This window comes from Mustela nivalis (genome assembly GCF_964662115.1).
Source record: "Mustela nivalis genome assembly, chromosome: 11".
In the NCBI taxonomy this organism is placed as follows: domain Eukaryota; kingdom Metazoa; phylum Chordata; class Mammalia; order Carnivora; family Mustelidae; genus Mustela; species Mustela nivalis.
Window position 1 is genome coordinate 48,929,125 of NC_139030.1, and position 23,623 is coordinate 48,952,747.

The 23,623-nt window shown below is 34.8% G+C and overlaps 1 protein-coding gene and 1 long non-coding RNA gene across 3 annotated transcripts in view; one reads left to right on the forward strand and one right to left on the reverse strand.

The window, feature by feature from the left end:
- UBR3 (ubiquitin protein ligase E3 component n-recognin 3) overlaps window positions 1-23,623 on the reverse strand; it is a 241,053-nt gene that overhangs the window by 84,706 nt on the left and 132,724 nt on the right. The window contains 4 exon segments of the mRNA XM_082689242.1: window positions 5,840-5,976; window positions 7,246-7,446; window positions 12,328-12,438; window positions 18,895-19,028. Coding sequence (XP_082545368.1) covers window positions 5,840-5,976; window positions 7,246-7,446; window positions 12,328-12,438; window positions 18,895-19,028 — 583 coding nt within the window.
- LOC309843637 overlaps window positions 1-23,623 on the forward strand; it is a 135,819-nt gene that overhangs the window by 66,111 nt on the left and 46,085 nt on the right. The gene's annotated exons all lie outside the window — the stretch shown is intronic.

Genomic DNA, 23,623 nt, shown 5'->3' on the forward strand with positions numbered 1-23,623 from the left:
TATACCCAACTGTTAGCCACTGAGTAGTAGGTGGTTACTGTCATCTAAAACACAAGGGCATACCAACTTTTTATCAGAGAAATGATTATCACTCACTAGAGCTTAGATGGTTTCTAGAAATCAATATTAAACAAAATCACTAACATCATAGTAGGCATGAACAACACATAAAATGAACAGTAGCCTCTTCTATGGACTTCTAAAATTAGTTTTATTAAAGTACACTGTGTTAATTCCTGACACTGCTAAACATCAAAAAAGTTCATATAGATCTGAAATTATAATATATTTAGCAATTTTTAGCTTACAGATTAGTTACAATTAGTAAATCAACATTTTAAAAATCAAATTGCTTCAGAATCTAAAGATTTACTAAAAAAAAATATAGTAAAAGAGCCAATGAACTTTGTCAGAATAAATGAAAATTGTGAGTGATATAATGCATGTATTTTTACTTCAACAGTATTAATAAACTTAAACACATCTTCATTTGCCACTGCTACAACTGAATAATTTATATCCAAAATATGCATTTGACATTAGCAATGAGATATCCTCCTCTTAAAAAAAAAAAAAGGGAAAATTTTAAGCTTAGTTTGCAAATGAATTCAAGGAAGAATATGATCCTATTTTACTTAAAACAGTCTGAACTGGTTTGGGTTGTATTTTAACACAAAATGTTTTTGAAACATTATTTTCATATATTTACTTATAAATGCAAACTGTTAACAAAATTAATATTCTTAAATCTGTATATTTGCCACCCATTTTTAACGGAATGCTTTAATCCTCTCTACTGGGGTGGGGGAAAAGCAATTTAACATTGATAATGTTCCTGCTCAGAGCTCCATCTGGTTGCTGCTGATAAGGGCATCTGTGTGACAAGGGAATTTTCCACCCTTCAGGCGATTTGCATTGCTCACTGAACTTCTAAAAACCTACCAGCAAGGAAGCAGGGACAAGGATTTCATATTAGTGGACAGAAAGCGAGCGGAGACCAGCATGTGTTCCTTCATCAAGGGAATATAAATGAGATCAATATATTTTGTTTTCACAAATCTTCTGTTGCCTAATCTGTAGAAAAAAATTAACGGCTATATTCTCTTATAAAAACTAAGATTTCCTAGATTGTACTTTTAAAAGAGCTAACCAGAAACACGATCAATTTTTACAAACGAATGTCAGAACCAGAATGTCAACTTTTATTTTAGCACAGTTTGCAAAAATATTAAGATATAAATATAAGAACAATTCTGTTTATTCAATCATCAAATAAAATACTTCAAAAGCTGATAAACATGTTACCAGGAGTTTGATTTTAGAGAATATTTGAAAGAAAACTACTAAATCTAATTATAAATCTAATTATTTCAGATTATGGCTAGAAAAATCTCTAAAAAAACATTCCTCCTGACATTAAAAAACAAAACAAAAAAAACCTACCTATCCAAACGGTTAGTGTCATGTAATAACCTAGGACTTTAAAAATCAATATGTCAGAGGCCCTAACCCTCAGCTTTTCCTGATTTCACTTACATCAAAACTAGCCCTTTAAGTTGAAACTTGCTAGAGAATCGAACACACAAACATGTCATATGCCCTATGTCTGTTTGATCTCTAACTGTTGAAAATCCCAACACAATATTCTGTTTCTGCCCTCCTGAATTGGATGATAGAAAAATAAAGATTGTTCCCAAGAAAAGTAGACTCTACTTTTTTATATTCCTAACACAAATCTATTCCAATCAGTTTGGAAAGAAAAAAAAAAAAAAGAAAAAATATCTGTAACTGAAATAATAATGAGAAAGATGACTTACAGCCTATCTTGGCACCCACCTACATATTCCATTTAAAAACTCCTCCAACTATGCTCCAGCTTCTTTTTGCATGACTGAGGTCTGCTTTCCCTTCTATCCCCTCTCCACCCTCCTTTGGTATGAACTTCTATTTTTAGAGCTATTATTTAAAAAACAAATGTGTGTATACACATGCACACACAGAGACACTCAAACACGAATTGATGTCCGTGTGGGTTCAAGGCCTAAGCCTATCACTTACTGGTTGAGCAAGTTACCCAATACCTCAGAGAGAAAAAATATCTTCATTCATACCACAGGCTATATTATACAAGACTCAGCTCAAGCTCTAACTCTTCTAGGAGTTAGGGAGAATTAATTCCCTTTTCTTGAGATGGGAAAGAAACATTGCCAAATACTTTATATTTCAATTTGTTCATCTTCCCTTTTAAAGTTCTATAGCACTTTTTCAATATGATATTTTTAAAACAAACTCTATTCTGTTTTATGCGGACTGATGTATATTGGTTTTGTCTCTCCAACTAATGGTAAATTCCTGGAGAGAGGGACCATTTCAGATAAGTTTCTAAATCCTTGGTGGTACATAGCAAAGTGCTCAAAAACACCTTAGGAACCAGAAATCTCTTTGTTTGGGTATGGAAACAATGGTAAGATTCTCTTTAGTCCCCATAGCTTATTCTCTTTCTTCTGTTGACCCTTCCTTCGATTCCCTTAAATTCGGACATGAAAAGGGGCGAGGAAAAGGAAAAGTATTTTATCAAAGAATTTCTTGGCTTTAAAAAGAATTCATAATTTGGTATTTTAGCAAACATTCCTTTTATTTTGAAAATACTTAGTTTATAAAGTTTAAACTTATAATGCAACTAGTATGTAAAGTAAGTTGACTCACTCTACTGAGCAGTTCACCCCCTGTGAATTAAACATATCTCTCCAGCTCTATCTCAGTTATTCATGTTTCATCTTCTTTCCATTTAAATGTTTCTCACTACATACAGGCCGAGTGTCACTCACCAATACCTCTAGGCTATATGTAACCTGAGTCCAAAACCCTTGGAAAAATCAATTATTAAAATTAGTCTCATTTATCGTTTCAATTAAAAAATAATAAACTGGTATTTAAATGAGGAAAGCTTTCCTCCCCCAAATTAACCTTCCATAATCCATCTGAATGGTATTTGTAACAGACTGTTCTTTGGAAATATAATACAACCTGAATATAGTAATTTTGATTAATTTTAATGTAAGAGAAAGATACCATTCCAACAATTTCTTCTCTGCTACCCTCAAAAAATCCTCCAAGGCTTCACCATGCAAATAAAATAAAAAACAAAGGGATAAGGTGCTCTACCAAAAAACAAAACAAAAAAATCCTCTAAAACAATTACTAAAATTAACAGCTTTACAGGCTACTCAACCATTAGAAATATTTTGTTCCTAAACAACAAAAAAATTTAAGTTCCGTAAAAAACAAACTAAATTCCTCATTCAGTGGAGAGAAACTCAGCTCTGGGAAACAAGGGCTGTATTCTATTCAAATTTCTAATGTCAAATACAAATAAATGTGCTCATCCTAATGAACTATACATTTAAGAATCACAATATTTAATTTAAAAGTTAAATAATTCAAAATAAGTTTACTTCTAAATAGTTCACTTAAACATTTAAGCATTTTAAATATTACAAAATACTTTAATGCCTACCTTCTAGGCACAAAAATAAGCATAATCTGTAATCATACATATTTGTGAAATAATGCTACATGCTAGGCATTAGATACCTATAAAGACCAGTTTCTTACCTTGAGAAACTTACATTTTATCCAAATAGGATACAACATCCTTTTGTCTCTCAATTCATGTTTTTGTTAATTTTTTTTTTTAAGCTAATTTGGTTTTTGTTTTCTCTTTAATAACTAAGTAAAACTAGAGAGGACATGCAATCTCACTGTGAGAACTTCACAGTGGCCTGCGTAACTTTAACCAAAGGATAATGAGTGTTTTAAGGGTTACATACTCTGATTTTCAGAAGAATTATCTTGTTGCTTTGGAGTTTATCATGAGCAATCAGAGAAAAATGGAAGGACAACACATTTTCTGTTTCTCTATATACATTCATAGCAAATAACATTTGATATCTGTCCCTGCTTCCCAATAAGTGAGAAAAAACAAAATATGTTGACCTAAAAAAGTCTATTACCACAGCAAGCTATATAGGAAGAAAACAAGAATTTATATATTCAAGAAATAGGAATCTAAAACTTCCACTAAACTAAACTTAAGTCAAGGCATTTGATTTATCATACTATAAAAAATTCCATGGAGAGATTATTCTTATTCACCCAGAATTTTCTTATAAGATCAATCCTAAGAAAAATACATAAGCATAAATACATAAGAGACATAAATACAGTATTTACACACATGCACACACACACATACACACACACACACATATACATCTATATAAACAGACACATATATACATGGCATAACTGAGTTGGTCTATATTCATCTCAATTTTCTACAACATTATTACCACAATATGGTATAGAAGGTTTTTAAAATCTTGAAACCATGGCAAAATTAAATCATACTCAATTTAGTTTTCACATAAAATGTATTTTATTGCAAGCATGCAGCTGGTAACTCTCCAGACACAAAATGCTGAATAAACTGTTAAATCTTCTCCTGAAGCATTCTGGATAAATAACAACAATAGTTAGGAATGTACAGACTATAAAGTTACTTCCCAATCCATTACATTCTATTACATCAATCCACGTCTGGCATTTGCATTCTTCAACTAAAGACTAACGTTTCCTTATCTTGAGCTCTAACTTGCTTGTAATTTGCCTAAGTCTGGTTGCTTTTTTCCTGGGTTCTAAAGACTACATATAGTTCATTTACTCTTGTTACCCTCTGGTCCATGAATGAGGCAGAGAGATTGGCCCAGTGAACTGCATGTACATATGACCTATAAAAGTTGAATACAGGAAGGATAAAGAAGGACAATAATTGAAAGTAAAATAGACCTTGACTCAGATCTGAGTTGTGGTCCTCTATGGCACTAATTTGCTGCATGACATTCAAGTTATATTCTCTGTCTAAATCTTATCTATCATAATACTACTTGGGACAAGATACCAAAAAAGTATATACTTCTAGAGATACAACATCAATTCTGGCAGAATGTGTTTACAAGTTTCTAATTGTGCCTGCTTCTTGCCTATTTACTTCTTCTATGGTTCTCCATTTTCATTCAATTACGTTTTCTAAAATCCCTGTTTGGAACCTTTCTTAGTTACTAAACACCCACTCAGTCAATTAGACTAATCCTACCTACACTGAAAGATAAGGAGTATCTCTGAAGTATCTCCAAAAAACAGAGGTTCTTTGGAAATATAATAAAACCTGAATATAGTAATTCAGTAAACAGAGGTACTGTTTTCTGGAGTGCTGGGCTAGCTACTAATATACACTTAGAACTTGCCTGATCACTTGTTCCATCTCCCTCATCTGATTTTCTTTTTTTTTTTTTTTTCCTCATCTGATTTTCTAAACCACCTACAGGATATTACTGTTTTACTAGATTAAAACAAACAAAATAAGTTCTTCTTACTTAAAAGAAATTAAAAGTGTTTAACATATTACAATATATTCCTTTTCAGTATTATTCCTTTTTGACAGGACTTGAACAGTGATTTCTTAACAAGACCCTTCATATTTAATATTCACATACTTCGAGGTAGACATCTGTCCCAAAATGTTAATAATATACCTTTTCCCACATATTCTATAAGATATAATAACACTCACCCAATATTTCATGAAAATAAAAGCTCTTCAGAAAATGAAGGAAACCTACATTTTATGATCCTTTGAGAAGGTTTGAAAACTAGCCATAATTTCAAGCACCATAAAAAATATGCACCCTTTCTTCAAATAAATATTAATGGCATAAATAAAACAAAAACCAACTATTCAGAGTAAGTAAATATTAAAGTATATACCATGTATACCTACCTAGCAACAGAATACATAAAGAGAAAATCATTGTCTGGTGAACCTGGGGTCTTGCTATAGTCTCTATACTTTTTCTGAGTAGTATTTTTGATATCTTTCATTACAGATTCCATTTCTTTACTTAAGTTGGTTTCTGACTGTAAAAAAATGCAAACATACACGTCAAGTTTATTCAAATTCATTTTCTCTAAAATAGTCCAACACTACAATGTTTATCATATGAATTCCTTAGGAAATTAAAAGTTAAAAAGTTAAAACAAATGTACATTAGCTATCCACTATAAATATTCTTAGTGCACAAAGATAAAATAGATCAAGAAATACCTTCTCCTATTTTATCCTAATTCTATATTGTGATTGGTTAGCCTATAATCTAACCATGAATTAACCACACAAACCTATATTCTAAAGAAATGAGTAGATGTCATTAAAATAATATTTTAGAACAAATTCCATGTTGATAAGCAATCTTTCATTTACATTCTCTTCTCAAAGACTAATATTGATGTCCCTTGCTTTGAGCATATTTTAAATACATAAAAATTTGGATTTACCAAGGGGGGGAAAAAAAACACAGATTCTAAAATTAGTCTTCAACTGAGAAAAAAAACTGTAAGGAGAGAAATCTTTGAGTAGCATTTAACTATGAATTTCTGTTTCAAAAGTCAAATATTAATAGTTTTCATAAATTCACTGCTTAAACTAGGCACAGTTATCACTTCTTTCAGATACTATATCCTAAACCTATAATGAAAGTGAAATATTTAAATATTTAAATGAAATAAATAAATCCTACTGGATGGGATAAAAGATGGGTTCACTTACACCAAATCCCACAATAAAGTAGACTGACTTCAGTGAATGGTTCAATCAAGTGTATGATATTTTATGTGATACAAACACATATAAATTGGACATAAATCTATAATTACATACATATAAAGTGTGTGTGTGTGTATAAATGTATCATGTTAATCCTAATATACTTAATGGACATATTTTTAAATTATTAGACTATGCTTTACATAACAAGATACATATATAAGTAATTTATTTGTTTGGCTTTGTTTTTAAAGATTTCAACATTGTAAAAGAGTCTAACCATATCTAAGCTTATAGAACTTCATGATCTGGAAGAAGTATATTAAAACTATAGCAATTTGAACTAAGGAAAAGTATAGCCTTTGGTAATAATTTGTTCCATTATTATCATTTTTGTTTTTAGTAACCACAAATAGAAGAGAAAAACATCTAAAAGCAATTGTTGTTAAATGTTTAAAGGTCCCCCCCCCCAAAAAAAAAGGTTCAAAGCTCCAGAGAAAGGAATGAAAATAAAAGGAACAAAAATGAGAGCTGAAAGCAGAGCTGAGTTTACCAGGATATTTCTGCCTTACACTGATGCTTACTGGGAAAGCTCCCGGCCGTCCCTGCAGCTCTTCCACTTCCTTTATGAGATCTTGTATGCTTTTGTTAGTAGGACGTTGCCAAAGGTTACTTTCCACATTGCTCCCAGGAAAACAAGGAAGAACACTGTTAGCAAACTGCCTACAGAGAGGACACGTGAATTCTCCTTTGTCCACCGAGAAGCCCTGAAGAACCTGATCATTCTAAAAGATGAAATAAACATACAGATTTATAATGCACAACTTATAGAAAACAAAATTTATACCATTACATTTTATAGTAAACAAATGAACCAGGCCAAAAAAGAAAAAAAAAACAATCTCTAATATATGTCATAAAAACATAAAGTCTCTTGATTTAATGAACACAGGCTGTTATATGCAACTGATGAATTACTAAACTCTACTTCTGAAACTAATAATACACTATATGTTAATTAATTGCATTTAAATTTTTTTAAAAAGATGATGTTACTTGAAGAAGAAAACATAAACAATGTCTCTCATTTGACTGTTGAAGCTTATCAAATCACTTGTTTCAACATGACAATCATGCAACACATCACCAAGAATTGTTTAAGTATCTTACTCTTCTCTCAGCATGAAACATCCAAATACTGAGGCAATTAATGTGTAATATAGATTTAAGATAGAGAATAACTTAAAAAGGAGGCCACTTTACAGTGGATCACCTTCCCCTTACCCCATGCCCCTGTTTTTATAATCTATAGGTGACCACTGGGAAGATTCTCTCAGTGCCCATGATCCTTGATAGAGAGTAGATAACTTCTGAGAATAAATCAAGCCTTAAAAATGTGATATGTCTTTGTCTGTCAAACACAACTGACTGGACTTTATGCAGTGAATTTGCTTAGCTTTAATGGATAGGGGAAAGATTCAGTTAGAGTACTCAGAATGTAAGTGTGATATGAGGGAAATTAATGTAATACCTTTCCTTCAGATATTTCTGATAGAAGAAGAGAAAACTGAATTGTTTAAACATAGACACATAAGCATATGTGCCTAGGAGGAAACTCTTACTCTTAAGAGACTGCTATACATGCTAACTAACTAGAGGACTTAAGGCAGGAATCCAGACTATTAAATCTGTTCCTTTCTTTTGCCTGAAACCACGACACAGCCATTTTGCTCTTTCAGGCTATTACAATTGTGTAGTCCTAACCACTATTTCGCTCTTTTTCCCAGCAGTTTCTTTCTTACCCTGCCACTAACCTAATGCTTTATTTCAAAATATGTTTTAATGCATTAATGTAAATGTATGAATGCTACAATATGAACACTATTACTAACAAACAAAAAAATGAGGACAGAAGGAGAAAAATTTGTCTATGATTACAAAGGTAATGACAATATTAGGAAGAATTTAAGTTTCCCCACTCTTAATTTAGTGCTCATTTCATTATATCTTAGGTCTCAAATACTTTGACTAAAAAACCAAATTCTACTTTTTTTTTTTTTTTTTTACTTTTTGACATTTATTTTTTTCAAGTTCTTAAAAATGAAACACCACATCTTTTTAAATCCAATTCTGCAAATATTTACTAAGCTCCTATCATATGTCAAATGCTATGCCAGGTAAGGACATAAAGACTTAAGGTACATCTTCACGTAAGGTACTAACAATATAAAAGCAAACAGAAACAAATAAATTATAATAATAGCATGAAAAATACAAAAGAGAAGGCTTCTCAGAGAAGACTTGTGAGCTAACTTTTAAAAATACACAAGAAGGGTATATAGAAGGTGGGGCTGAGAGTACTGATCATTGAAGGACATTCTATAAGCTCCCCTACAGCCTTAATTTTAAAGAATGTTAGATCCTCATCCTTGCCTTGATTGAAACTACGTTTTTTCTTGAAGCCTCCCCAGAAGCCTTCTCACCACTCTCCCCTCACACCTCAGTATTCTTCTTATTTTTTAGTACTGGCTTAGGATCTTTACTCTTGCATTCTCCCATCTTTGTGGCTCATATCATTTAGGGATATCACACTTTTCCTTCCTTTTTACTGTCATCCACTGCCCTCAGTCACTGAAGACTTTGGTTTTCCTCATTGCTCCAAGACCTACGACCCTCTTATGCTACTTCAGTGAGTATGGGAACAACCAATCTTGTATCTTAGTCCATCAGCTTTTTGACCTCATTAGCTCCTATGGCACTGACCTCTACCTACCTGTTACCATGACCTGTTACCTGTAACCTTGACCACCCCCTTATACTAAAATGACCCAAAATTGTCCATATCTAAAAATATTAAAACCAAACAGCTTACAATCTGATTGCCAACTGCTATCTCCTCTTTTAGTTCCTTCCTTTTCTCTCAGTTTATCAAGACTTTCCTATTCTGCCTATACACCATGATGTATCACTTCAAAAACTGGTCAATACTTCTCATTCACCCTCCGTATGTCCTTCCATCATACATACCCTATAAAATCTTCATACAAAATTAATCCAGTGGATAACTTCTCTAATTCTGTACTCAAATTAAGTATTGTTAAAGAAGACTGAAGTAACTTCTTGCTACAAGCTGTTTCCACCTCAAATGAGGCCTGAATATTCCCAGGCAATCTTTCTCCAACATCCTATGAAGAATTCTCTCACCCAATTCCAAAGCGGTTTTTCCAAACCACCTCTTCACTTCTCAAGTCCTGTCACCTATCCCAGCCTTGCTTCCTTTACTCTGGAAGCATAAAGCTACATCTCCTACCTCAGAAAGAAAAGAATCATGACAGTTCCTTCAGCTTTCTGCCTTCTTCCACTCTAATATTTACTTAATAAATCCCGTAAGTCCTTCCATCCACTTTCTTTTTTCTAGTCTCTTTGCTAGTATCTCCTAACTAGTCTTCCAATCACACTGTTGCCACTATGATCCACCTAATGTGAGACTCTTACTCCCAATCAAAATCTTTCAGTGATCACAATTATCTCTCACCTTGATTCCTTCTTCCTCCTTACATTCCACATGTCATCTCTTACCAAGTCCAGGCTTCCTCTAAATAGATTTCAAATCTCTAAGCTCTTCTCCATCTCCAGTGTGATGACTAAGCTCAAGCCACTATCATCTTGTACCTCCTGAATATCATCACATTCTTTCTTACTCTACTGCAATCCCACAACAATCCCCTACCATCTACATAGCTGCCACAATGACATTTCTGAAGATGTCATTATTCTATTTAAAAGTCTTTAATAACTTTAGTGGCTCTCTGTAAAGAACTTATCTAAATAAAGTTCAAATTCCTTACACCCACTACAAGGCCCTTTACAATAAGACCTCTAATTACTTTTTCAGTCTTACCTCTCATCACTCAAGCACCATACTTCATCAAATGTTCTGGCACTCAGGAGAAGTTCCAGTAACACTTAACACATATACTGCAACTGTCTATTTATTCTTTCTCACGCAAAGCATAGTAAACCCCTGGAAGGAAGGAACTGTGTCTTATTCACTACTGAATCCCCAATGTCGATCACAGTATCTGGAACACTATAGACACTAACTAAAATATTTGTTGAATGAATGACTGCAGATGTATGAAAAATGCATATTGTTCTTAAGGAACTATTAAGTAATTTATTAATGCTGAGTTGATGAAAGATAAAGATAAAACAATAGGCAAGGCCAGATCATGAAGTACCCTGAATGCCATTCAAGGAAGAGTGAACTTCATGCCATTAGGAAGAATTCAGTAAAGGATTTTTAAGCCAATGACATATGTCATCAGATTTACATTTTAGAAAGATCAATGTAGTAAATAAATTAGACTTAGAGTAAGGAAACTGATAAGAAAGGAACTGCAATAGTCAAGAGGAGAGATGAAGGCATACACAAAAATGAAGAATAATGAAAAGTAGAATACAGTCAAGTGATACTTAAGAGACAGAATAAGAATTTACTTAGTGACTAAATGTGAGAGGTAAGGATACGAAGGGAAAAGTAGCAATCCACTCCTTTTAAGTTGGGAACTGGGAAATAAGGCCATCCTTTTAAGAGGCTGAGCTGAGAAAAAGAAAAACTGCAGCTACAGGGGAATGCAAAGGAAGAAATTCAGAAATTCAGAATGAGAAGGACCTGAGCATCTTTAAGAATTGAAAGAAAGGATAGGCAGAATAGGCAGAAAAACTGAAGATAGAAATAAAAAAGAAGTTACCTACTAAGAGATAAAGGCCCCTGAGGTGAAGAGGAGAAAGAAAATACTAGAGCATCAACAGGAAAATTATTCCTGAACAGAAGAAGGAATACTACCTCAGAGAGTAAAAAAGAAAGGATTGGTTGGGATGCAGACTTATTTGTCAGGGAATAGATAAGCAAAGCAAGAAGCTAAGCTTAGTATGTGACAGAAAGCCACAGTTTTCTTGGTGACAAAGAAAGAGATAGAATCTCTTGAGAGAAAAGGAATCTTGGAGTTCAGGTGAAGAGCTTGGGATAGGGGAGCAAAGGATTGGAATAGCTGCTAAAGATACTAGGAGAGGAAACTAATCAAAGGTAGGTAAATGAATTGATAAGTAGTGTCCACAGTTGGTAACCCTAGTTTAAGCTGCTATTATACAGGAAACCACAAATTTACAGACATACCACTTCACTTAGTTTTAGGATTTTTCTGGCAGGGCTAGCTGTCTGGGTCTCAAATCAAGGCAGGAGGATTAAATGACTGCTCTTCAGAGCAGAATAGGCATAGTACAAAAAAGTGAGGCTAGGAAAGAACTAATGCTGGGAAATATACAAAGGGGTAAAGGACTAGAGATCTTGATGTCAGAAGCAAACACAGTAATCAGAATGAAAATAAGAGAATCTGAAGGATAATCATATAATAAAATGATATTGTAGGATATTTTAAAGCTTAATATTTCAGAACTAGAGTAGCAAAGTCTAAAATTACTAATATGGAAATCATTTGCTAAAGTCATATAAAAAAATGAAATCCCTAAAGCTGAAGAGGTCAAGGAACCACAAGGCTGCATAGTTCAAATGGCAATCAAAATCATGTAAGATGAACTGGGATGTATATGCTAGAATGATATATACATTTTTAAATGATATATACATTTTTAAATCAACTTACCCGTAATGATTCCATGTAAGATTTATGACAATCTATGTGTAACGTGTGGCCACAGGTTTGTACATAAACACCTCCTTCCCAACCAATTGATACTGCCAAGAGACAAGAACTCTTAAAAAAAAAAAAAAAAAAGACAAAATACAATTAATTTAAAAGAAAAATATACCTATTTAAATATATCCACGTAAACCTCTAAATGATTTCATAGTCATATTAATGAGAAGTTTCTATTTTTGTGATATAATGTTAGTACCCCTTTGACAGTCATAAGGCAGTATCTTTAAACTTGAAATACCACAAAGTTTCAGCTTCCACATATCTAGGCTCATAATGAATAAGAATAATTATAAGTTATACTTTCTCCACCCCATGAAAAATAAACTCTCAATATTATACTATACTTCAGTGTAAACTATTCTGCTGTTGATTATTTTACCTATTCTATATATTTCTCTGTGATACCTGACATTAACAACTTCCTTCTTTTCTTTCAATTTCATGATAGTTACCAAACAGTGTTATATTAGCTTCAGGTGTATGACACAGTAATTCAACAGTTCCATATATGACCTGGTGCTCATCACAAGTGCACGCCTTAATTCCCATCATCTGTTTCACCCCCACCCCGCACACCTCCCCACTAATAAATATCAATTCATTCTCTATAGAGTTCATTTCTTATTTTGTCTCTCTCTCTCTTTCCTTTGCTCATTTGTTTTGTTTCTTAAATTTCACATGAGTGAAATCATATGGTATTTGTCTTTCTTGGACTGACTTATTTTGCTTAGCATTATACTCTCTAGCTTCACCCATATTGTAAATGGCAATATTTCACTCTTTTTTTATGGCTGAAAGGGATAGTATCCAAAATACATAAAGAATTTATATAATCCAGGTGCCTGGGTGGCTCAGTTGTTAAGCATCTGCCTTGAGCTCAGGTCATGATCCCAGCATCCTGGGATCAAACCCCTCAGGGGGGTTCCTGGATAGCTCAGTCATTAAGTGTCTGCCTTCAACTCAGGTCGTGATCCCTGGGTCCTGGGATCAAGCCCCCCACAAGGCTTCCTGCTCAGTAGGGAGCCTGCTTCTCCCTCTCCCACTCCCCTTGCTTGTGTTCCCTCTCTCACCGTGTCCCTCTCTGTCAAATAAATAAAATCTTTTAAAAAAAATTTATACAATTCAACACACAAAAAAACAAGTAATCCATTTAAAAAATGGGCAGAAGACATGAATAGACACTTCTCCAGAGAAAACATCCAGATGACCAACAGACACATGAAAAGACGCTCAACATCACTCATCATCAGGTAAATGCAAATCAAAACTACAGTAAGCTATCACTTCACACCTGTCAGAATGGCTAAAGTCAAAAACACAAAAAACAATAGGTGTTGGCAAAAATGTGGGAAAAAAAGGAACTCTCATGCACTGTTGGTAGGGATGTAAATTGGTACAACTGCTATGGAAAACAGTAAAGAGGTTCCTCAAAAAATTAAAATTAGAACTACCCCATGATTCAATAATCACACTACTGGGTATACACACCCAAAATACAAAAATCTTAATTCAGAGAGATACATGTGCCCCTATATTTATAAAAGTATAATAAGTATGGGAGCAGCCCAATTGTCCATCGATAGAGGAATGGATAAAGATGTGGTATATATAAATATATATACATACACAATGGAATAACAACTTCTTTCTTAAAATACCTACTTCCCCCTGGCTTCCATAATGCTACTCTCTTTTGATGTCCCTCTGATCTATTTAAACCATTTGGTTTAGGCTTCCTTTTAAGACTTTTTTCTTCATCTGCCCCTTCAATGTTTATATTCCTTAAGGTTATATGTTTTTTGTGCAACTCTCTTAATAAATTGTTCTCCCTGAGTGACTTTAATCAGTAAATTCAACTATCTTACCAACTTGGACCGCTTGCCTCTGGGACAGATATTTGAGTATTTCTGCAATCTCTAGTTTGATGTCCCTGAGATAACATTAAAAAATGTGTCATGGGGCGCCTGGGTGGCTCAACTGATCAAGCGTCCGACTCAATTTTGGCTCAGGTCACGATCGTAGGGTTCTGGGATCAAGCCCCAAGCCAGGCTCTGCACTTAGCTTGGAGTCTTCTTAAGATTCTCTCCCTCTTCCCTCCCCGCTGCTCGCACATGTACATGCACACACTCCCTCTCTAAAATAAATAAATAAAATCTTTTTTTTACAAATGTGACATTTTTCTCCATGCATCTTTCTTTTCCTCTTGGTTTAAAAAACTCCACAATCTATTTAGTCATCAAATCAGAAAGCTAAAAGTCATTCTACATCACATTCTTTTCCTTTACACCACAGTATTAGCTCCCAAACCACACAGATTCTATCTCCTAAATAACTTGTGATTTTGCCCCCTCCTCTCTGTTCCCACTATAACATTCATGTCTGTATCATTTTTTGTGGGGGAGTGGGTTCTTCAATAAAGTTTCTTTTTTTTTTTTTTAATTTATTTGAGAGAGAGAGAGAGAGAGACCACGCTCAATCATGCATGTGGGGTGGGGGAGGTAGGGAGGGAATGAAGGAGAGGGAGAGAGAAAAAGTCCCAAGCAGACTCCCCGCTCAGCAGGGAGCCCACAAGGGGCTTGATCTCACATCTCTGAAATTACGACCTGAGCCAAAGTCAAGAGCTGGTCACCTAACCAACCAAGCCACCCAGGCACCTCTTCAATAAAGTTTCCTGACTGGTCTCCCTGACTCCAATATCTTCTCTGCATAATGTATCACCCTCCATACATTTTTCTAGACTACAAATTTGGCCATAAGATAACCTCAATAGGTACCTTAACATTTACAAAGGTTTAATATAATATGCAATAAAGAAGGGACCCAGATTATATAAACAACAATACCTTTTTGAAATCTATTCTAAAAGTTAATTGCTTTTATCGCCTCTCCCTCTCTTACATCTTCAACTTACTCTTCTCTCCTTCCCTACCAATTCTTTCCCTTCAACCTATAAATAGGCTTAGACTTTTCCTCCTAAAATAATTTTCTTTGAATTTTCATTTGGCCTCTGTTAAACAGTACTTGGGCCTGAACTTGATTTTACTCTCCAGAGTCTGTAGTAAACAGATGACCATGTGAGAGCAATAAAGGTGTACCATGGGTGCCTAGGTGGCTCAGTGGGTTAAGCCTCTGACTTCGGCCCAGGTCATGATCCCAGGGTCCTGGAATCAAGTCCCGCATCGGGCTCTCTGCTCAGCAAGGAGCCTGCTTCCTCCTCTCTCTCTGACTCACTGCCAACTTCTGCCTACTTGTGATCTCTATCCATCAAATAAACAAATAATCTTAAAAAAAAAAAGGTCTACGAGTGACAGAAATTCATGAAAGATTTAAAAAGCCATTAAAACTGAGTACACCTTTAAACTTTATTTTTACATTGAGATGAAACATTTACATTATAATGTAAGATAACCAAATAATCTTTAAACAATAACAAAATTCCAATGTTAAATCAAGATTGTTCACGAGGAACTAAAAGTTGAAAATATGACACAGTGCAAAATGCTTTCCCAGCCAATTTAAAGATGCATAACAGCACAAATCAAATACCCACAGCAGGTGAGCTAACTTCTACTGTTACAAATCAGAAAAGCAACAGAGACCTCTCATCTCTGTTTTATGTTTTGGAGCCACTTGAAGTAGCAGATTTAGATCATTTTAGAATGGTTGGTATTCAGGTAATAAACAAGCTGCTCTCTTTGGCAATATATTATAAAAACATAATCAATCTTTCCTTTTAATAAAAGCAGTTAGTTTTCAAAACTAAAATCAGGGGGCGCCTGGGTGTTACATTCAGCTGAGCATCTGACTCTTGGTTTCGGCTCAGGTTGTGATCTCAGGGTCTTTTTTTTTTTTTTAAGATTTTATTTATACATTTATTTGAGAGGGAGAGAGCATGCACATGAGCACAAGCAGCAGGAGGGGCAGAGGGAAAGAGAAAGGGAGAAGTAGACTCTCCGCTGAGCAGGAAGCCAGATGTGGGACTTGTTCCCAGGACTCCTGGATTATGACCGGAGCTGAAGGCAGGCACTTAACCAACTGAGCCACCCAGGTGCCCCATGATCTCAGGATCCTGAGATCTGACCCCACAGCGAGCTCCATGCTCAGCACAAATCTGCTTGAGACTTCCTCTTCCTCTCCCTCTGCCCCTCCTCCAAATCCTGCTCTCTATCTCTCAAATAAATAAATCTTAAAAAAAAAAAAACTAACTAAAATCAGTATATCATTTGTCTATGTAACGGTTATGGTTAGATTTCTTATACGAATCAGATAGAATAAAAAGGGCAGGAAACATTTACTAACATAAGACTAATATTTTAAAAAGACTTCAATAATGTGCCCATCATTGTGCTAAGAATTGCTTAATGCTGAATCTTAACCTCAATATTTATTAAAACCTTACAAAAAAGGAATGAAAAATTTACCAAGATCACGCAGTTACAAATGCCAGAGCCCCACCTCAAACCCAAGTCTATCGACTCCAAAGCTCAGGTTCCCTCCCTACTAGGTCCCATCTCTTATATATAATACTCTAGAGTCTCAGCAGCAGTACTACTTGCATGACTAAAATTCTATAGGTCATCTCTGTAAATTGCATGCAACTCATGTGAAGAGAGCAGAGTCTACACAGTTCATTCTGTAATCAAAATCAGTGCCCATTAACAGTAACTCTTCTGCTGTAGTCTGTCTGCCTATGAAACCATACTAGAGTAGTTCAGTAAGAAATCTAGTAAGCATCTACAACCCACATAGCATGTGGTATGCCCTGAGGGAACCATAAAACCGATGTAAGAACAGCCCTACACTTCTAGAGGTATACAGTCCAGGGAACACACTAGATATTTTGTATATACTATTTATGTATATAAATAACCACATTGAAAGTAGGAAAGTATTGTGTGAAAATACATATATTTAAGAATAAAATCCCACATCACTGACAAACACACAATGGAGCTTCTGTCCAATTCAGATATCAGTTCAGAGTTCTTACAAAAGAGATTTTTTTCTAGAAATGAATAACTATTCTGGATACTTTAAGAAAGAGATACCATACTCTTTATCTCCTTTATTAGATCTCCCCTTCCCTCAAACTTATTTTGCTCTTAAGTCTGGGTTATATTCTCATTTGATCAAGTTATTTTGCTTTCCTGTTTGGCTCTAGGATTCATCTCTACTCATCTACTCTAGAGTGATTCAAAATGACAAAATCAAAACCAGGATTATGGCAACAGAATAAAATCCAAATAAAGGTGGTAGTAAATTTCTTCAAAAGCAGAACTTAGTACAATTTAATCATCTTCTTCAAAATGAAGATATTTATTGGTCTATGACATATATATATATATATATACACACACACACATATATATATAGCAAAAAAATTCAAAAAAATAGAGAATAAAGAAAAAAGTGTGAAAATGTGTGCATATGTATGCCAGTACATGCACGTGCATGCACACACACACACACACAGGCTTCTTTTTCCAAATAATAATAATTTTTTTTTTTAAGATTTTATTTATTTGACAGAGAGAGACACAGCGAGAGAGGGAACAGAAGCAGTGGGAGAGAGAGAAGCAGGCTTCCCGCCGAGCAGGGAACCCGATGTGGGGCTCGATCCCAGGATTCTGGAATCACAACCTGAGCCGAAGGCAGATGCTTAGCAACTGAGCCACCCAGGTGCCCCAATAATAATTTTTTTAAAGCCTCTGAAAACATACGGAAGCATGGTCCTCATTACCTATTCCAAACTGCCTTATAAGCCCTATCTAACCTGAGCACTCTGAAAAGGCTAGCTTAAATATGAAAAACTCTACTATACATTTATACTGACCTTTATAACGTGCAAAGTGATTTAAAAAAATCTTTAACCTTGTAGGTAACTGCATGAAAAATTACATGAGCCCTATTTTATAGCCAAGGAAATTGAATCCTAGACTGTTTATCTGGCAAGCTTACATTGCTAAGACCAGGCCCCAGTTTTCCTCACCTGGAACTCTTTCTGCTCTACACAATGCCTCCCTCACTAGACCACCATCTCCTCAAGAAACCACCAGAAGCCTTCTCCTCAGTCCAGGCTACTGAACCACATCCTATTCTGATGCTCATCATTACTAGGTCAGTTATTGTTTACTTTACATTTTTAAAGCATTATAATGAGATCTTATTGTATATCTTTAAATACAAATAAAAGAAGAAGGCAAAAATCTTCATAAAATATTCAATGTAAATCTAGAAGTTTTTATAGAGTGAATATCATTGCATTGAACTGAATGTGTATATCTCACAATAAACAACATTTAAAACATAGTTGTAACACAACCTGAAATTTTTACTTATTAACAGATTTCCATTTCTTTACTACCTATGTAGTAAACTTTTTTTCTAGTAAATGTCAACATTCCAAATAAGAATGACATTTGATAGAAGAAAAAATAAAAAGTAAAGCTCTGGAGAAAGTAACCATCAATTTTGCTGACAAAAATACTATATGATAAAAAGGGTACTTACATCCTTAAAATAACGCTGTAATAATGAAAGTCTCACATCATGAACTGCTGCACATGTATCCCAAGGATAAATCTGCTCCTCTTCAGTGATAGGCAATTTTTTTGGATCAATGTTGTCACGGCACTGCCCTAAAACTACATTAACAACAAAAACAACAGCCCATTAAATAACCAACCTGATTCAACATGATTCATTGAAAGTTGTTATTTATCACAAGCTACACTAATTTTTCTACAATTAGGATATTTTTTAAAGACCCCCAAAAAAGTGATATTCTAGTTTTCTTCTACAGAGTAAATAAATCTTAAAATATGACAACGGTGCCTTGGTGGCTCAGTTGAGTTAAACATTCAACTCTTGGCTTCAGCTCAGGTCATGATCTCAGGGTTGTGAGACTAAGCCCTACATACACTCCATGCTCAGTGTGGAGTTTGCTTGAGATTCTCTCCCTCTCCCTGTCCCTCTATCCCTCCCACTTGTCAAAAAAATAAATGATTCTTAAAAATCTGACAATTTTTTTTTTAAATAACACTAGAAGATTAGTATGAACTTTGGGTGGATGGATGAATGGATTGCAATGGAGAACGGTTTTCAAAATATGTCCCCTGAAAAAACCTAGAAGTTATGATTCTCTAGTATCAATAACCTTTATTTCTAAATATTCTGTTTCTCACTAAAAGGAAACAGAGATCCTTGTAGAAAGAAGTGCATCCAGGGTTGGAGCCTGGAATTGTATGTAATAAAGAGCAAGAGGGTATTCAAACACAGAGGGGCCACATCATAAAGACCTGCAGGAGTTCTGAAGGCCAAATTTGAGAAAATTTGAGTATTGAAAAGAGTAATAGTAACAGATAAGACATGCATTGATTTAGGCAAGGAACATCAAGTAAAAGGGTGAAGTGTCAGAGTCTCAATATATCATCCTATAGATTACCTACCACTATAACCAAGCGATCAAACTTGGTTGGCATCACCAACAATGAGACAAACTGTCACTATGAGCCTCTTAATGTGATGGAATGGGAAGGGACATCATTTATATAATGCTATTGCCAAAAATGTTTAACTTAAACCTAATAAGGAAATAATCACAGAAATCCGGAAAATGAGATATTCTACAGAACTGACCTAGACGCTTCAAAATTTTAAAAAGGGCCTGAAGAAACTATTTTAGTCAAGGAAACTAACAAGAAATGAGAACTAAGGGGTACCTGGGTGAATCAGTCAGTTAAGTGTCTGCCCTTGGCTCAGGTCGTGATCCTAGGGTCTGGGATCAAGCCTCACACGGGGCTCCCTGCTCAGCAGAGAGTCTGCTTCTTGCCCTGAATCTCCCCTCCCCCTGTCCCCAGCTTGCATTCTCTCTCAAATAAATAAATAATATCTTAAAGAAAAAAGAAAAAGAAATGACAACTAAATGCAATGTATGATCGTTTTCTTGGATCAAGAAAAAATCTGAGGCGCCGGGGTGGCTCAGTTAGTTAAATGTCTGCCTTTGGCTCAGGTCATGATCCCAGGGTCCTGGAATTGAGCCCTGCATTGGGCTCCCAGCCCAGCCGGAGAGTCGGCTTCTCCTTCTCCATCTGCCTGCCACTACCCCTGCTTCTGCTCGCGCTCTCGCTCTCTCTCTCTCTCTCTCTCTCTGTCAAACAAATAAATAAATAATCAACCAATCTTTATTTTATTTTTTTTTTATTTTTTTTTTTTTAAAGATTTTATTTATTTATTTGACAGAGAGAAATTACAAGTACACTGAGAGGCAGGCAGAGAGAGAGAGAGAAGGAAGCAGGCTCCCTGCTGAGCAGAGAGCCCGATGCGGGACTCGATCCCAGGACCCCGAGATCATGACCTGAGCCGAAGGCAGCAGCTTAACCCACTGAGCCACCCAGGCGCCCCCCAATCTTTATTTTAAAAACCTGTTATAAAAATACTGAGAATCTGAACACAAAATATTAGATATTACTATTAAATTTCTTGGGTATAATAATATAGAAGAATATCTTTGTTCTTAGGAGATACATTCTTAAGTATTCAGAGATAAAACATCATGACATCTGCCATTTTCTTCTAAAAAGTGTGTGTGTGTGTATTTGTATATAGATAAGAGAGGAAAAGAAAAACAAACATGGCAATATGTCAACAATTGTTGAGTGCAGGGAAAGAGTATTCTGTAGATTCAAAACTTTCAAAATGAAAAGTTGGGAAAGAGGTATATAGCAAGAGAGAAAAAATAATAATAAGATTTTATAATTGTAAAATATCTAAAGCACAAAAAAAGGGAGTGGGGATATAAACATACAGTGCCATATATTATTACAAGACTCAGTAAGCATGGGAAGGATATTCTTCAGGAAACAGTATTAGACATATGAATGTGGGCCCTAAGTTCTGAAGAGATTTACAGCAGCAGCAGAAAGAAGAGATAGAAGGAGGGAGATGCTAGGAACCAAAATAATATTAACTATAATGTATAATCCTCTTAATACACTGCTGGATTTGGCTTGCTAGGATTTTGTTGAAGATTTCTGGATCTATATTCATAAAAGATACTAGGTCTATCATTTTCTTTTCATGTGATATTTTTATGTGTCTTTGGCATCAGGATAAGGCTGTTAATATAGAATGAATTAGCAAGTATTCCCTCTTTTTCTTTTGCTTTTTTTTTAAGTTTGAGAAGGACTAATGATAATTCTTTAAATATTTGGTAGCATCATGAGTGAAGCTTTCTGGTCTTAGGCCTTCATTCATTGAGAAGTTTGTGATTACTGATTCACTCTCTTTAACTATTCAATGTCTGTTCAAATTTTCTATTTCTTCTTGAGTCAGTTTTGGTAGTTTCTGTGTTTCTAGGAACTTATCCATTGCATTTAGGATATCAAATTCATGATATAAAATTGTTCATAATATTCCTTTATAGTCTTCTATTTCTTTAAGACTGTGGTAATGTTCACAAATTCCATTTCTGATTTTAGTTATTTCTGTGGTTTTTGGTTTTTTTTAAACTCTTGGCCAGTCAAGCTATAAAAATGTCAATTTTGACATTTTCAAATTTGCTTTTCAAATTTTGCTTTTACTGACTCTTTCTACTGTTTTCCTATTCTCTACTTCATTTACCTATGCTTTAACCTTTATTATTTCTTTCCATCTGCTAGCTTTGGGTTTAGGCTGCTTATCTTTCTCAAGTTCCTTAAAAGTGTAAAGTTAGGTTACTGATTTGGGATCTTTGTTTTTAATGTAAACATTTACAGTTACAAATTTCCTTCTGTGTACTACTTTCCCATACATAGGTTTTAGTATGTTGTGTTTTCATTTTCATTTATTTCAAAGTATTTTCTAATTTCACTTGTAATCTCTTGTTGGACCCAGTAGTTGTTTAAAAATGTGTTATTTTATTTTCCCCCAACTACTCCTCCTCTCCATCTCCCAATGTCTCCATGTTATTCCTTATGTTCCACAAGTAAATGAAACCATGTAACTGACTCTCTCTGCTTGACTTATTTTTCTCAGCATAACTGGGAAATCAGGAGGGGACATAAACCATGAGAGAAAATGGACTTTGAGAAACAAACTAAGGGTTTTGGAAGGGAGGGGTGGGGGTGGGTGACCCTGGTGGTGGGTATTGTGGAGGGCACATATTGCATGGAGCACTGGGTATGGTGCATAGACAACGAATTTTGGAATACTGAAAAAAAATAAAAATTTTTAAAAATCAAAAACAAAAAAATAAAATAAAAATTTTTTAAAAGAATGTGCTATTTAAATTTCCATTTATTTGTGAATTTTCCAGTTTTCAAATTTTCCAATTTAATGACCTAGTTTCATTCCATTCTGATCAGAGAGGATATTTTGGATGATTTCAATCTTTTTAAATGTATTATGGTTTCTTTTGTGGCGTAATACATAGTCTATCTTGGAGAATTTTCTATGTACAACAGAGAAAAATGTGTATTCTACTCTTGTTGGCTAAAGTGTTCTATATAAGTTGGTTAGATCTGTTTTATACTGTTGTTAAAGTGGTTTGTTTTTGTTTTTGTTTTTTAATTTAGAGAGGGGGAGAAAGAGGGAGACGTGGGGGGGAAAGCAAAGGCAGAAGGAGAAAGAGATTCCTAAGCAGACTCCACACTCAGCACACACCCAACATGGGTCTCAGTCTCACAGCCCTGAGATCATGACCTGAGCCAAAGTCAGCAGTCCTGAGGCTTAACTAACTGAGCCACCTGGGTGCCGCTGAAGTGTTTTCCCTTTTTGATCTTCTGTTTAGTTGTTCTACCCATTATTTAAAACGGGGCACTGAAGTCTCAACTATTACCATAAAACTACTTCTCCCTCTAATTCTGTCAATTTTTGCTTCATATATTTTGGGTTTTTGCTGTTTGGTATGTATTCTTTTTTTTTAATTTATTTATTTTGAGAAATAAAGTTATTTATTTTGAGAAAGAGAAAGAGCATGAGGGATGGGCCAGAGGAGAGATAGAGAGAATCCCAAACAGATTCTGCACTGAGCAAGGAGCCTGACACAGGGCTCAATCTCACAACCCTAAGATCATGACCTGAGATCATGACCTAAGCCAAAACCAAGAGTCAGATGTTTAACCAATTGCACCAACTAGGCGCCCCTATTTGGTATGTATTACATCTTTTAAAACAAAGAAAACAAACAAAATAAAAAAAAGACTTTTTTTATTTGAGAGAGAGACAGAGAGAATAAGCAGGCACAGGGCAGAGGGAGAGG